The sequence below is a fragment of the Colossoma macropomum genome, unplaced genomic scaffold, assembly GCF_904425465.1.
Source record: "Colossoma macropomum unplaced genomic scaffold, Colossoma_macropomum, whole genome shotgun sequence".
NCBI classification, from domain to species: Eukaryota; Metazoa; Chordata; class Actinopteri; order Characiformes; family Serrasalmidae; genus Colossoma; species Colossoma macropomum.
Window position 1 is genome coordinate 8,189,677 of NW_023494792.1, and position 14,907 is coordinate 8,204,583.

Consider the following 14,907-nt stretch of genomic DNA (forward strand, 5'->3'; position numbering starts at 1 on the left):
TAGTAAGAGACTGACACCCCTGTTTTTGCAGTGTGCTTCTCATATTTCCATCTCATTTATTCACCACAGCGCGAGGCAACATCGTCATCTTTAACACCAGCTGACCACATATTGTGATGTAGATTCGGACTCTAGTACATCATATGTGCCTATAGCTGGGTTGAACCAGATGTTGTGGGAGGGACATTGAGACAGTTGTAAAAATGAGACAACATTGAGACAATGTAAAAATGTATGACAATATATACACACACACATATATATATATGGATATACATGATTCCATTCTGACAGTAATAAGTGTTTTTAACCAAAAAAAACAGCTTTAGGGTGCAATTACTACACAACTACTTACTACTACAATTCAGTTGATATGTGTGGTCATTTGTATGTGTATATTGTATTCAAATGTGGCTCAGCCAATCCAATTTTAAAACCAGAACTATCCATTTTATGACAGACAATACACTGTGAAATGAGTTAAGCCACAAATCAAACAGTGTGGCGTATAGTAGCCATATCATCATCATGCACAATGGCAGGCAGTAGCAGTCCAGTGCAGTGGGTGTGAAAGTAGTCTGGCAGTGTTTAGAGCCAACACAATCCTGAGGGAAGAATGGCACTGGCTGTGGGCCAAATGCCTCATTTGCAAAGAGCAGAGTGCCTGGAAGGTGGCAATATCCAGAGAAACACAAACGACATTAACCCAAGGGCTAAAAGAGCCTGAGCTTTCTCACTGTTTCTCTGACTCTTTCTTGCATCTCATACACATATATACACACACACACACACACACACAGAGAGACACATACGAACACACATGTCTCAACCTCAGGCTTTGACACGCTTCAATTTTCCTGCAAATCCATGCGATAAAAATATAAATGCAATTCCTCAGCTGAAAACACAATATTTTACACAAAGCGACTGGTGTTTTTGCCAATTACCTGAGTGAATTTACTAACAAAAGGACCATGCTGGCAGTACAGATTTTTTATTATCCGGTACACAGGTGGGCTCCTTCTCAGTTCAACCTAAATTACTCAACACCAGGGAATACAGAATTCAATTATTACCAGCCACACCATTTGTATGCACCCCCTATATAGATATAACTGAGAATATTAAGAATTTTTCTTCACCACTGGGTTGGACTGGATTCTGCATGCTGGAAAATGACACACGAAATTGCATTCTACTTCATTTCCTAATGAAGGCAACTGGAAAAATGCTGCACCCCACAGGTTCAGTAATAGAAATCAGAATGTGTGTGCATGTGCACGCAATTTTCATACTCAACTGAAATCCAGCGGGATCGTGAATGAGGCTGCTTATTATTGCGACAGCCTTGCGGCTCCTGTTACCGTTTGGCATGTGGTGAAATTGCCTTGCCGTTATACTGAAAGGAAAGCCTTGGTTTATGCATTGTAACCTTTGAAAAGCGGGAATTTCTACTTTGTGACACATAAGCAGTGAAGCACTCCTCTGTGTGCATGACCTTCCAGCTCCGGCACTGCTTTAGTGCAGCGTAAGAAGAGAGCAGGGATGTTTTTCTTGCCTTTGAGCTTGAATCACACTCACTCATATGACCTTTCCCATAGGCTCCTTTACTCTGTGGAAGCGACCTGCCACTCTAACACTGCCTTCAATGTACCCGTTCCCTCACACTCTTCTTTTTTCACTTCACAGTTCAAATACGCTTTGAGGAGACAGTGTTTTTTTCTTCACAATGATGTTGGACCTCCGTTCCCTGGTCAGATTCTACCTGTATCCTTTATACAACGAGAACGCGAGACTGACATAGAAGCGACATTAATGTCTTAGATAGACACACTGCTAAAAAGGAAAGGCACCACAAAGGGTTCTTTGAGCGATGCCATAAAAGAACCACTTTTGGTTCCCTGATGAACCACGTTTAAAAGAGAGATTTGTGTGTGTGAAGAACTTTCTCATAATGTAAACGTTGTTATAAAGAGAGCCTTTACATGTGGAGACTCTTTAAACACACTCACACCTCACATTCACAGAACCATTGAAAGGTCTTTTAGGGCAACAAATGTGATTCTTCTATGGCACTCTATGGCTCAAAGAACCCTTTGTGGCACGTTTTTTAAACAAGATGGGTGGGAGGATGGATGGATCAATGGATAGATAGAGAGAAAAAAGGATTTTTATTAATCCTAAAGGAAACAGTAGTTTTACTACTATTTTATTTTATAAATGTTAAAGCAGCAATAAAATAGGGAGTGTCCAAAATGTACATATATTAGGAAAAAAACAAGACTTACAACTTACAAGTGACTTTATCACTGTGGGAGGAAACTATATATCCAAAAGTATCCAGACACTCCTTCTAAATAGTGAATTCAGTTACTTTAATTTGCATCCATTGCTGACACAGGAATTTGGTTGTCCACACACAGCTTGCATGATCTCCATAAAGAATTGCCAATAGAATGGGACACTCTGGAGAAGCTGTATATGAGCCTAGGGTCACCATGCCCAATTCAAAGTGTCAAGTAAAGGTGTATAAATCCCCCCAGCATTATGCTGGGGAGCAGTGGAACTGTGTTCTTTGGAGTGATGAAGTTCCATCCAGTATCTTTGGGATGAGTTGGAGTGGAGTTTGTAATCCAGAACTGACCATCTGACATCAGTACCTGACCTCACTTGTGGCTAAATGCAATCAAGTCCTCAAAGCAATGTTCCAATATTTAGAGTAAGTTCTTCCCAGAATAGTTGAGACTGTTATTGCAGCAAAAATAGACAAACACTATACTAACCCCCTTGATTTCAGAGTTCAGGAACGTTTGGATGAGCAAACTTTTGGACATACAGGGTAAGATATATAGTCCATGATATATAGTCCTTACAGACACATGTGCATATGTTTGTACTCTCCACACCTTGTGCTCACCTGTGTGCATTCCTTCACTTTTTTCACTCAGCTACAAAGAAAATCACAGCCCTTACAGTGTGTCTGACCACTGTAAGTCCTGAGGTAAAATATAATGTGACATTTGGGAGCAGCTACAGTTCCTCATTAAACCTCAGTGAAATCGCTCCATGTAAAGCTTGACAGCTTTTTAAATTGTATTCCAATACACCGTGGTGTGGTGTACATTTATTTTCCATAGACATCTCTGAGCTAATATAGGATTAGTGGAGCAATTTGCACTTGAATGATTCCACAGGCAAGAGGAGGGAGAAAGAGAGAGGCTCTCCGCTTTTGTGAAGAGAGTGATTTGGCGGCCACTCAAAGGCTAGTGCAGCCAGAAGCGGAGGTCTCTGGGATATGATTGAGGTCAGTTTGGGGCAGTTAGAGAAAAGAGCCGGACTACAGAAAGAGGGTTCAGCAGCACTTAATGAGAAACAGGATCCTTTATAAGAGAGACACACAAAAGCCACTGTCAGACAAGCACTCAGGATCAGGCCTGCCCTATAGCACTGTGCTAACTGACATGGGAACGAGTGCAGCACACTCACCTTCTGTGTTTTTTTGCCTTTAGCATACATGCTGCACTCACTTAGACCCCATTCAGTACAGGTTGTCCTTCTTTCTAGTGGGTGACATGCTCATTATACCAGAGTGCTGTAATCCCCGGTATTGGTTTTGTGTAGATGTAATACTGATGCAAATTGTGTTATTGTGGCCTGATCTAAAAGCCACACTGTGATTTTTGTATATAGTTTGTTTAGCTCAGTGGCAAATGGTAGTTTGCACAACATGGTACATTTATTTTTCCTTAACGGCACCAAAGAATCCAGAGCAACATTTTTATGCCAGTATAAGTCATGAGGGTTTTTGACTCTACCTTTTACAATGATGAAAAAGTAAGCAAAGTGAAAGGCTTTGTTCCAGCAGTGAAACTAATGTCTTCATTTTCCTGATGGCTGCTCCTTATACCCAGAGCTTACTCTCAAAACTTTGTTTCAAAATCAGACACAGTACAGCCACCCTTAAAAATCAAGAGTTGAAGGCTTTCATTCCAAAATGCATTACAGATAATTTTCACTTGTTTTCATGGTGTACATTGTTGGGAGTAAGCTTCACATATAATAGAAATAGCACAGCTAAAATTATGATTAATATCAATACCAGAGAAATAAAAATGTGTTTTTATTGTACATCAGCTGGTACAAGTGCATATTGCTGCTGTTGGAACAAAACCTCGTATCTCCATTTTTGTCATTTTTCAGTTTTTGACATTATTTGAAAATGCCAGTTGTCCTTTTCATTTTATATGAATTTCATGATGAATGAACCAAAAGAAATCATCCAAAATTACTGGGGAAAAAATCTGGTTCCATTGACTTACATTAAAAGTAAAGTATGTTTTTTCCTTCTCCTGTAAAGTTATCATTTTGGAGATATGAGGTTTTGTTCCGACAGCGATATGCAGCATTTTGGAATGAAATTTCAGTCATTACTTTCATTTTGATGTACTCTTCAAACAAAATTACATAATTACATAATATATGACACAATACATTACACAATGATGCATTCTGCATCAGAAGTTTTCAGTCAGCACTTCTTCCTTTTTCGGTTTCTTTCAAAGTCAAAACATGAAAAATGTAAAGGATTGTTTTTCTTTCCATAAAACAAGGCTGTACACACAACAGTAACTTTTCACTGAATTCAAATCATAATAAAATCTCTTCTGAACACAAGCATGGTCCTAATTAAAAATTTAGAATCCATACTTTAACAGAATTTCTCTGCTTGTTTTTCAATGAGCTATGAGTTAGAAAAAAATCATACCAAATTACACCATGTTTTAATTATAGCTGGTGGTAACTGCAAGATCTAAGGATTAATGTAAAGGCCTTCTAAGCAGATAAAGCCAATGTAAAATGGAGATCATACATATTTTGATTGAAACTATCATAAGGGAGGGTCTCTGATCTAGCTGAGCGCTTTGCTCGATGATAGGTGGGACTGATAGGAGAAGGAGATGAAAGATGAAATTATGGATTAATAATATTCATTTCACACGGCTGCATGGTGATGTAAACAAAACTTTTAGAGGCAGGCATTTTGTCTTGGCATGGTATGATGAGTAGTGTTTAATATGACCAGGTACATGAACTAACAAGGTAAAATATCAGTTTTGATTTGAGGTTGACTGTAATGGTGCTGAAGTGCATACAGAATCAAAGAATTGTTACACTGTTACATGCAAACTCCAGCATATAGACATCTCCAGCATAGAGACATGGGAGACAAATGATATTTGGGAAGAAAACGCTAATCAGTTTTTCATGTTGATCTCCTCAGTATGCAAAAGTTGTGCCTTGCCAACAATTAGCCTGACCTGAAATCACAAAGGGTTAGCACAAGCTGTAACAAGTGTACTAATAATGAACTACAACGAGAAAAGAAACAGAGAGAAAGAGAGAGGGAGTCTGCGTGTGTGCTAAAACAGCAATGCAGAGACAGAAAAAAAGCTTCCCCACACCTCACTCTGAGAGCAAAACAGACACTCTTTAGCTCAGTATTGACTGAGTCTCTCAGCACACACTCTTTACCGCAGGCAAAATGCAGTCCAGTCTTCACTCCGCCAATCGTGCATCTGTCTGCTGGGGAATTATGATGCTTTGCTCTGAGTGATACTTAAACATGGAGAGAGCCTCTTCCAGCAGAAATGCATTATGATGCAATGGCACAGAACTGGCTTGCTTGACACTTACACTCATTGCATTCACTGGCTGACAACTCCTTTACTGCATTAAATCGTCTTCAGTTACAACTGATGCTTTTTTCTGCTCTACTCTCTTATTCCAACAGAGGAACTGAAATACCTCAATAGCCACAAACCATCTCCCTTTAATTCGACCGATGCTGCGGGCTACAGTAAGCCATGCATCCTGAAATAATGCCAGATGACTGGTAGAAAATAATTACAATGCAGTTTGACGGCATTACTTACATTTGACATCACGGCATGACCCCAGCATCAGTACTTACGATCTAGTCTTTAATCATTAACGAGCCCCTTCCATCTCTTATTTCATATTGTGCTCATTCCGAACCGAAGCCAAATGCAGCGAAAGCGTATTGCTAATTTGTGTGGAAATGCTTTTGCACGCTTTGTTTCGTCTTGTCTCAACATATACGGAAAAAAGCACAACTGGAACATTAAATGAGACAATGCAACTTGAGAGCAGGACTCAAAAGTAGGCTACGCAATCGGAACTCAAACAAACAAACCTCTCTTTGTGCGTGCAAATCACAGTAAGCAAAGCAAGTGATCTACAATAGCAGCGGCCAGCTGGGACTGGAGGGTCAGGTTGCAGTAGACCGGTAGTTTTCTTACTCATATACACACCTACTAATCAGGTGTATCAGAGCGAGACTGGCCACCAGGACTGCAGATGGCCCTACTGTGGTAGGTCAATGTTTACAACCCTGGTCCTAAAGGGGTCATCAGTTCCAGCACAGTTTGGGGATCTTCCTGCTCAGAAACACCACTAAACTTGTTAGTACACCTACTAAACATTAGTACACCAATAGGTAGAGATGGCACCAACCTGACACCACATATCTATACTGGGTTGATATCAGCAGAAAATGCTGGATTGAATATTGGAGTAAAAAATAATGAATCTGATCTACTCCTGTAACAAATCTGTCCTGAAATAGCACACGTTCACACCATGTGATGTCAAGTTGTTAGCTGTGTATTGCTTCATGCGGTGTAGTCTTCTAATGTGATCTTGTAATGAGAATATATGTCTGGGGACAACTTCTTACAGTTTTGGTGCTGCACTGCAGCAAAATCTGTCGCTAACAAGAGCACAACCTCTCTTAAACCTGCCCCCAAATAGCCCATGCTCTTTTAACATCTGGAGTATAATCAATAACACAACCAAAACAAGGTAGCTACAGAAATGCTATCCTAACCAAATTAAAATGGTTTTTCCTTGCAAGAAGTAATGTCTACATGCTTATTTGGAGGGTCTTATTTTTGGGGGGCCATGCTAACACACTGCAGCCATGAGCTTACAATGTTGACGAGCACCCCATACTTTGGGCTCCGCCTTTACAAAGTGTTGGACTGGTTTAGAAATTTCAGACTTCCACCTTAACAAGTCTATGTTCCCACTTTTATTTAGCCCAAAATGTCCTATGGTTGCCTCAGGACGCTCTCGTTGTGATATCATGTCTGGCACAGCAAGAATACCTGTGGGGAGGCAGAGTGTTGGGATAGTTTGAGCATGTTTACCTACTTCTAGATGCTCATCTTAAGCACTTCAATAAAAAATAACTAATTTTAAAGCTTAGTAGTTTTTAAAGAATATATTTCAGATCAGTATTGGCCAATAGTCAAGCTTTCAAGGTCGCTATAAGTATCAGAAAAGAAAACATGGCATTGTGCCACCTCTACCAATGAGTGTTTGAGCAGGAAAAACACAACTGTGCTGAAACCCAGCCCTCCATGGTCAGAAATGATGACCCCTGTTTTAGTGATTTCCTTCTTTCCCATTCTAACATTACAAAAAGGCTGCTCATTAGCTGATTGGTTAGATCATATTGCACTGCATAGAGAAAACACCACTAACACAGAAAGAGAAACCCTGAGCATCCATAGCTCAAAACACTGCAGACCCTTTTCCTACCTTTGCCGTAGTTAAAGTGGAGTTTGATGGCTTTGCCCTGGTTGATGTGCAGGTACGTGAACCACACGGCGAAGGTGAGCAGCACCAGCAGCAGCAGCAGCTTGAACTGCTTCCTGATTTTCTTCAGCGGGAAGCGCAGCATCCTCACAGAGGGCCAGTGGGGGGCTCACCGAGGGCTCCTACTCACAAAGCCCGGCTGGTCTGTAAAACAGCATCCTCGCCCACTGAGGATCGCCTCGACTCAACAGGTCACAGGTCCACAGTTAGTTGGCGCTTTGTTACTACAGGCGCGCGCTGCTACCAAGGGGATCCCTCTCAGCGCTCAGAGACATTTTAGGGCTTGATCAGTCCGCGCTGGAGACCCAGATCACCGCGCGAAGTGTCCAGGTTCGCGCACTTCAGCGCGCCCCCGAGTGCGCAGTGTGCGTAAAAGCGCAAGCAGAGCGGAGCTGCGCGCGCTCCTCCACCTCACCGGCCGCGTGAAGGCGAACAGAACAGCAGTCCGTGGCTAATCTGGCCAAATCCGCTCTCAGTGTGGCCGATTACTCTGCCAACCGCTCCGCCAGGGATCATCCCCCACCTCCTTCTCCTCCTCCTCTCCCTCCTCCCTCCTGCGGGTTTACTGCGTTCCAGCGACGGCGCGCACCTTTAACTTCTCTCAGCGCCTTTTCCGTTTAACTTTCAGCTCTCTAGCAGGCTACATGGCGCTTTAACGCTTCTGTACGTCCGCGGCTGGTTACATCTGAGGCTCATGTTCCCCCGAACAGCACGAACTAAAACAGACTAGACTATCAAAACTAACCAATCAGGCAAAATGGCTCAATCAACTGACTAACTGGCTCCGTATCTGAAATATATTTCAGCCTGTTTGAAGCGTCTGAGATGAAATGTCTGAATGCTTCTTATCTGAACGTGGGAATCACCCAGGGCACACTAATGCAGGCTACTTTTACACATAGAACCATCCCACGCATTAAACAGACGCAGCTTGTTTGCAGCTCGATGTATATGAATAAGTCACCGAGCTAATTAAACAGACCGAGAGACCGACAGCCTGGTCAGATCAGGTGTTAGGTGAGTGGAGCTGCGTCTGAGGGTCAACATCGTCTCTCCACAAGTCTACGTGCACCTCGTGCAGGCGTTTGACCCCATTTAATTCCCACTTAAGACGATGCCTAATTCATAGCTTGTGGACACACGCCCCCCCTGTTACAACCCACCCTTTCAGACGCCCTTGCCCAACGAAACAAGCGTTCCCACAAACAAACAGTACCCAGGCTCGCTGCTCGCTGCTGCTGTCTGCTGTTATTATAGCTCTGCTAGCTGCTCGCTCAGTGCAACGCCGTGTTTTCATTCATCCCTCCACTAGCGCCGCCCCTCCGCACCCTCACTTCACGCAGCGCAGGGTTTCAGAGGAGTACCTCCACTTCATGTAGCTGCTTTCAGGGGAGCTAGTTTACTGTGGGTCCTCCGAATCCGTGGGCTCTTCTCTCCGCTCCTGTAATCGGTCCCCCTCTCCTTTCCTCCGCTCGTCGGAACAGCATCCATGACGCTGCCGGGCAACCGAACTTGGGAGGAGCCGGAATGTGCAGTTCATGTGTCCGACCAGCAGGAGGAGCGCCAACTTACACAGGCGCTGCATAACAGCACTAGCGCTGCTATTGTTGTTGCTTTTTTCCCCAAAATCCCCACCCGTTTTCAGTCAATCCCCGCCTACTTCGTTATGATTGGCTAGCAGCAGTCCTGCTCCTGCCAGGATTGGCTGGAGGGTCCCTACACCTGCGCTATATCTGGCTAGTTTGACAAGCACTCCATTGAAACGTAGTCTAATGTGTAATTTGGGCCAACCGCATTAAATCTCTTTAAACCTCAGTGAAACCATAGCCACCGTTTTTGCTTTTCATAGACATTTCTAAGGTAATATAGTATTATTGTTATGTCTTGTTTCTGTACTGAGTGTATCTTTCTGTCTAGGTATCCGCACTGATCCTTGTTTCTGCCAGTATCTTAGCTCAAGGGTATTTTGTGGTGTACCGATTTATTCTAGATCAGAGTTCATTCTCTGAGTGGACGACAAGAGCGTTTGTTAAATGGCGTGAACGTGATAGTAAATATATTCTCCCACCCGTTTTCCGACAGGCCACGCCTCCTGGGCCCGGATTGGCTACCGGCACAGAAAAAGGTCCGCGGATAGACCAATAGCCCTGTCTATAACCAGCCCATTCCTAGCGCAGTTACCACTAGCCAATCCTAGCGGAGCAGGCGGGGCTTGTTGGAATATGGGTGGGGAAAACGGACCTCTTCATTGGCTGAGGCGGGACCTGCTTCGAGAGCAAGTTTGCGGTCCAGTGGCTTTAAGGCAACCACGGTTAACTAAATCCCATGATTTTATTCTGCCTTTATTGAATACAGGGTGCATTAACTCTGACAGTAATAGCAGCATCGCCTCATGCGAAATGGCTTATGACTAAAGCCATGCAGTAACGATGATAGAAAGAAGACCACGTGATTTTAAACTGAGGGCACAGGATGGTAACTGCACTGCACACATAGTTCACTACTTGTGCAGACTGTTATTAGTTAAAGAGAAATGCTACACACACACACACTAAAGAAAGCACTACAGTGTAACAGTATTACATTGCACTGAAAATCCTCTTTACATCCAGACCTGCCTTGCCATTGTTTATGTGGCAGGACTTGTGATTATATGATCATGTAGTTTTCATATTAAAACCTAAAATTTAAACCTTTTTTTGACATACTGTGTATAATTCATACTGACAGATATAGACATGGAAAGAGTGGCTTCATATTTGAGGTAAGTGTGGATCACGCATGCAGATACCCCTGTTGTTTCAGTGATGGGTGTTGGTCAGTTATGTTCTGCAGAGAGTTACATTTGAACTGGCTTTAAATGAGGTGGACTGGGCCCTATAAACAAGCTTAATGTGAATCCAATTAAGAGCATGAAAAGTTCTGGTACACCAGCCAGAAGATTCATCTTGCGTGCAACAGTGAGATCAGGCTTAGTTTGAGCCTTTGAAATAAAAGCATTACAAAGATCAGACCCTCAGCCTGTAGACTGAAAATCATTGTTGTGAATGTGTCAAGGTAAGACAGCGTCCAGAAAATTAGGACAGGCCGCGTAATACTGCAAATTAAAGTCACGCTAATTAGCAGGGAGCAAGAACACAAGATCTGTAAATGCAATCTTGTTTTTTGTTTGTCTCTTGTTTGTTTTTTGTTTGTTTCTTTCTTGTAGTCCTGACACTTAATGTAATTTGTTTTGCTCTATGCTAGATTGAACCTGTAACCCTGGGGTTTTAGATATAAAGCCTAAAAAATAACAACCATGGACTCATACAGAATCAAACTGCACAAACATACAACATCCTCACTGTGAAAAATGCTAAAAGGTTAATATCATTTTTACTTTTAGTAGATCCAGACACTTGTGCACTGTCTCCCGGTAGGTGAAACAACAGTTCTTGTTTCCACAAAGCAGAACAGAGGGGTGGTCTTCAGGGGAGTAAAAGGCTTGAGTCAAAATTTTAATTAACAACAACAAAATAACCAAATAAAAAAAGACTCATCTTTCACTTTTTCACCAATGACTCTTAGGCCTTAAGACTCAAAAAGACTTCAGACCCTTGACAAGCCCAAAGTGGAAGAAGATTGAAGCATCTGCCTGTGGTCAGGTTTCTTAAAACAGATATAAAAAGATATTTTTCATTGTAAATGAATTAGTTTTGGGTGTAGCCATGCCAGAACTACACTAGAAATATGCTTGAAGTAGCAAGCTAGTTATTTATTAGCTGACTAGCACATAAGGAACCATTGGTTTGTATAGCTTGCTAGTAAAGGATCAATGGGTAGTGCTAGTGAAATAAGCTGCTAGTAAACTGGTGTAAATGCTGGTGATTAAAAAAGCAGTCATTATTTATATTTATATACTACTATTACTTTATTTAGAGAGCTGGGATAGGTCCCAGCTCCTCCTGCAACCCAGAAGGATAAGCGGCTTATAAAATGTGTGTGTGCATGCATTATTTTATTTAAATGCTTAAATGGCATTAAATTTAATGAAGAAGGCATTCAGTTTTGTTTAGGACTCAAAGTTCAGGATTTTAAACTTGACTAGTCTGTCTTGATTTGGGCTGTTTATTTATTTATTTTTAAATTACATAAAAATGTTCTCAGAACATCCAGAAAATGTTTTAGTAACCTACAGATAAGGTTCTCATAATGTTGCAGTAATGTTGTAGAAACGTGTACAAACATTTTGTAAAAACATTCTCAGACTAACTAATTGAACATTCTGAAAATGAAAAGTCATAACAAAACTAACCTGTCTTAAGTTAAGACCTGATGTGGCACTAACCTATCTTGACTTGCAACTAGTCTGTCTTGACTTAGGACTTGGGACTTAACACTTGACATAATACTAGCCATTCTAGACTTACAACACAGGAATAGCCTATTTTAACTTGGGATTTGATTTAGGACTAAACTATCATGACTTCAGACTAGCCTGTCTTTACTTGTGGCTTGATTTAGGACTAGCCTGTGTTGATTTGCACAATGACATAATGACTTGCTCCGAGATCTGTAGCTTTGATACTACACCAGCCTTCTACCAAGACCATCTATCATTCAGCACTTGTCTCGATGAGAGAGCAGCCTGTGCTGGTTGTCAGCAGAGTGTCTCATCCATTTACTCTCAGCTTCTGGATTATAATCTGTTTGTTACTGGCAGGTATATGGCTTAGTACTTGCTAGGCTCTTAATTAGGAATGCGAAGAGCTTTGCCAGCAGTGCCTCAGGTTGGAGTGTGTGATACAAACCACACAGCTGTCATTTTTCACCTCATCTCCCATTTGGTTCATCACCGGTGGAGACAAGCGTGGCTAGCATGATAGAGTTGAGAGGTGTGAGACGAGAAGGTTTTCTGAGGAGAGTCATGAAAGGAAAGGGCGAGGGTTTGTAAGGGGACTGTGGGGCACAGGTTGATGGCATGTCCAGCTGTCATCAGAGCTGTGATTATTATGACTCTGGAGCACAGCTGAAGCTGGAGAGATGGCAGAAAAAGAGAAAGAGAGTGAGAGGAGCACTCGGAGCAAGGTCGAGTCTATTTCTGTGGCATGAGTGATATTTCATCGTCACACTTGGAGCAAAGCTACAGGCTCTTTTTTGGGTCATGAAAGACATCCGCTACTCTCAAGGGAAATCCGTTTTCCCTTTGTTTCTCCCCTCCAAAGCAGGTGTGACATTACAGTAATCTGGCCAACCTCCGCTGAAATGTCAAGTGGATTATAAGGCTGGCCTTTTCATCTGCGCTGGGCTGAACCTGAAGCCTCAGTAGCTCTCCATCTCTCTCTCTCTCTCTCTCTCACTTGCCAGCAGGTGAAGCTTACCAGCCCGCTTCCCCTACAGGGTGACTCATTCCACTGACCCTATTCCATTAACTCCATAAACCACTATTTGCCTGAGCTTTAGCTTTAGCCGAAAGGGAAGCAGAAGCAAAGCAGTAGTTTAGCTGTTGTTTCCACCCGGTAAGGACGGTTTCAAACTTAGGGGACGACTGACCCCTGCACAAACACCTAAACAGTTGTGGACACTGGACACTTGCCTTTCACTATATTGAGTTTCTTACCTATTCATGTTAATGTGTTCTCATAGCTAACATTCAACCTACCTCAATTGCTAGTCCACCTGATTTAATTCTCAGGCTGTGTTTATTACATGACATTTGATAGAAGTAGGAGTAAGAGGACAGGTTTCCCTTGAGTCTTGGCTCCTCTTGGTGTTTCTTCCTCACACTCTTATAGAGTTTCTCCTTTTGGGTCTTGGTTTCTTCCAATGGTTCACCATATTGCCCTTGGCTTGCTCACAGGGGTTTGGACCTCACTTCTGTAAAGCTGCTTTAATTGCAAAATTGCAATAAATACAAGTTATGTATTTCTGAGGAGACTGAATAAAATAATCCACTTATAATGAGTTTTTTTTTAAATTGAAAAATGATAAAGATGCAGAAAAACAGGACTAACAATCGTGTAAGACATGGTAGACAACCAAAACTGACACCATCTTGCTTCAGATCTGAGAAAATCCACAGGTGTTTCTGTCCATCCTTCCACTGTGAGAAGACAGCTCAACACTATGAGTCCGAAAGGATGTGTAGCTGTCAAGAAATGTTGCCATTACTGAGAAAAGCAATTAGATAGAAAAAGAACAAAAATTTGCAAATTACACAAAGACGTTTCTGGTGTTCTCAGAACAGTTGATTGAATTGAGTCCAGACCTCAACATCACTGAATGTGTTTGGGATTATTATAGTGAAAAACATGTCCCTGTAGATTTTTTAAAAAGAGTCCCTCAAAAAGGAAGCAGTAATAAACTAAAAATAATTAAACAGTAAATACTGAAAAAGATTGAAATGTATGTTTAGTTGTTAAGGTTTTAGTGTAATTTTTTTTGGTAAATATGTTTTCTGCTTCTTTCCTGGTGCTGAAAATGATGTTTTGACTGAACATTAAATAAATAAGGGGTCATCTCTGACTAAGTGTAGTGCTGAACATGTTTATTAACTAAATTCAATCATATCACTAGTCCACACATCCATATAGTCCACAGATGAAAGTTTTGCACAATTCTGCAACAACATAACTGTCTGTAAGTAAACAACTGTTTATTATTCTGTATTTATTCTGTACAGATGAGATACAACAGCATGTGAGTGTAGACCATACAGTATCTGGTGGATGTGGGAGATAGCTGAGGGTTACTAGGAGTTTCTGTGAGTGTGTATGTTTTTCAGTTGATCTGCCCTTGTGTAACCTCTGTCCCTCCTGCTCCCTGTCAGAGAGAGATTCTTCTTCTAGAATCTTTACTGTATACTATATACTGTCCTTGCAGCTACTACAGCATGAACACACTATACATTAACATTACAGAACTTTGCCATGATTATGTTGTTTTAATAGCTGTACACTCATCTAAAAAACACTCTCCCGCCTCCAACCCCAAACATGGTTTGAGAACCAAAGACTCTGGCTACCCTCGAGACCTATGGGGAGGTCAGAGACGTCTAAAATGCCCTTAGCCTCTCTGCTCCACCCATAACTCTGTCATCTTTCAGAGCATTGCTGTTCCTTTGAGAAATTACAGAATACCAGGCTGCTTCTGGAATGCATAGCACTCAGCGCTGGACCGCTAATTGACTGTCTAAATAAAACTGCTGCTGAAGTCTTATTAAAGCTGGGTGTCTCTACACTATGAGAA

At 41.8% G+C, this 14,907-nt stretch overlaps 1 protein-coding gene across 1 annotated transcript in view; it reads right to left on the reverse strand.

Annotated features, from left to right (window-relative positions):
- Nucleotides 1-8,587, reverse strand: part of b4galnt4a (beta-1,4-N-acetyl-galactosaminyl transferase 4a) — a 192,563-nt gene extending 183,976 nt beyond the window's left edge. Inside the window, exon 1 of the mRNA XM_036575784.1 lies at nt 7,624-8,587. Within this exon, the coding sequence (XP_036431677.1) occupies nt 7,624-7,765 (142 nt within the window). The 5' untranslated portion in view covers nt 7,766-8,587. The remainder of the gene's footprint in view (nt 1-7,623) is intronic.
- Nucleotides 8,588-14,907: the final 6,320 nt, after the last annotated feature.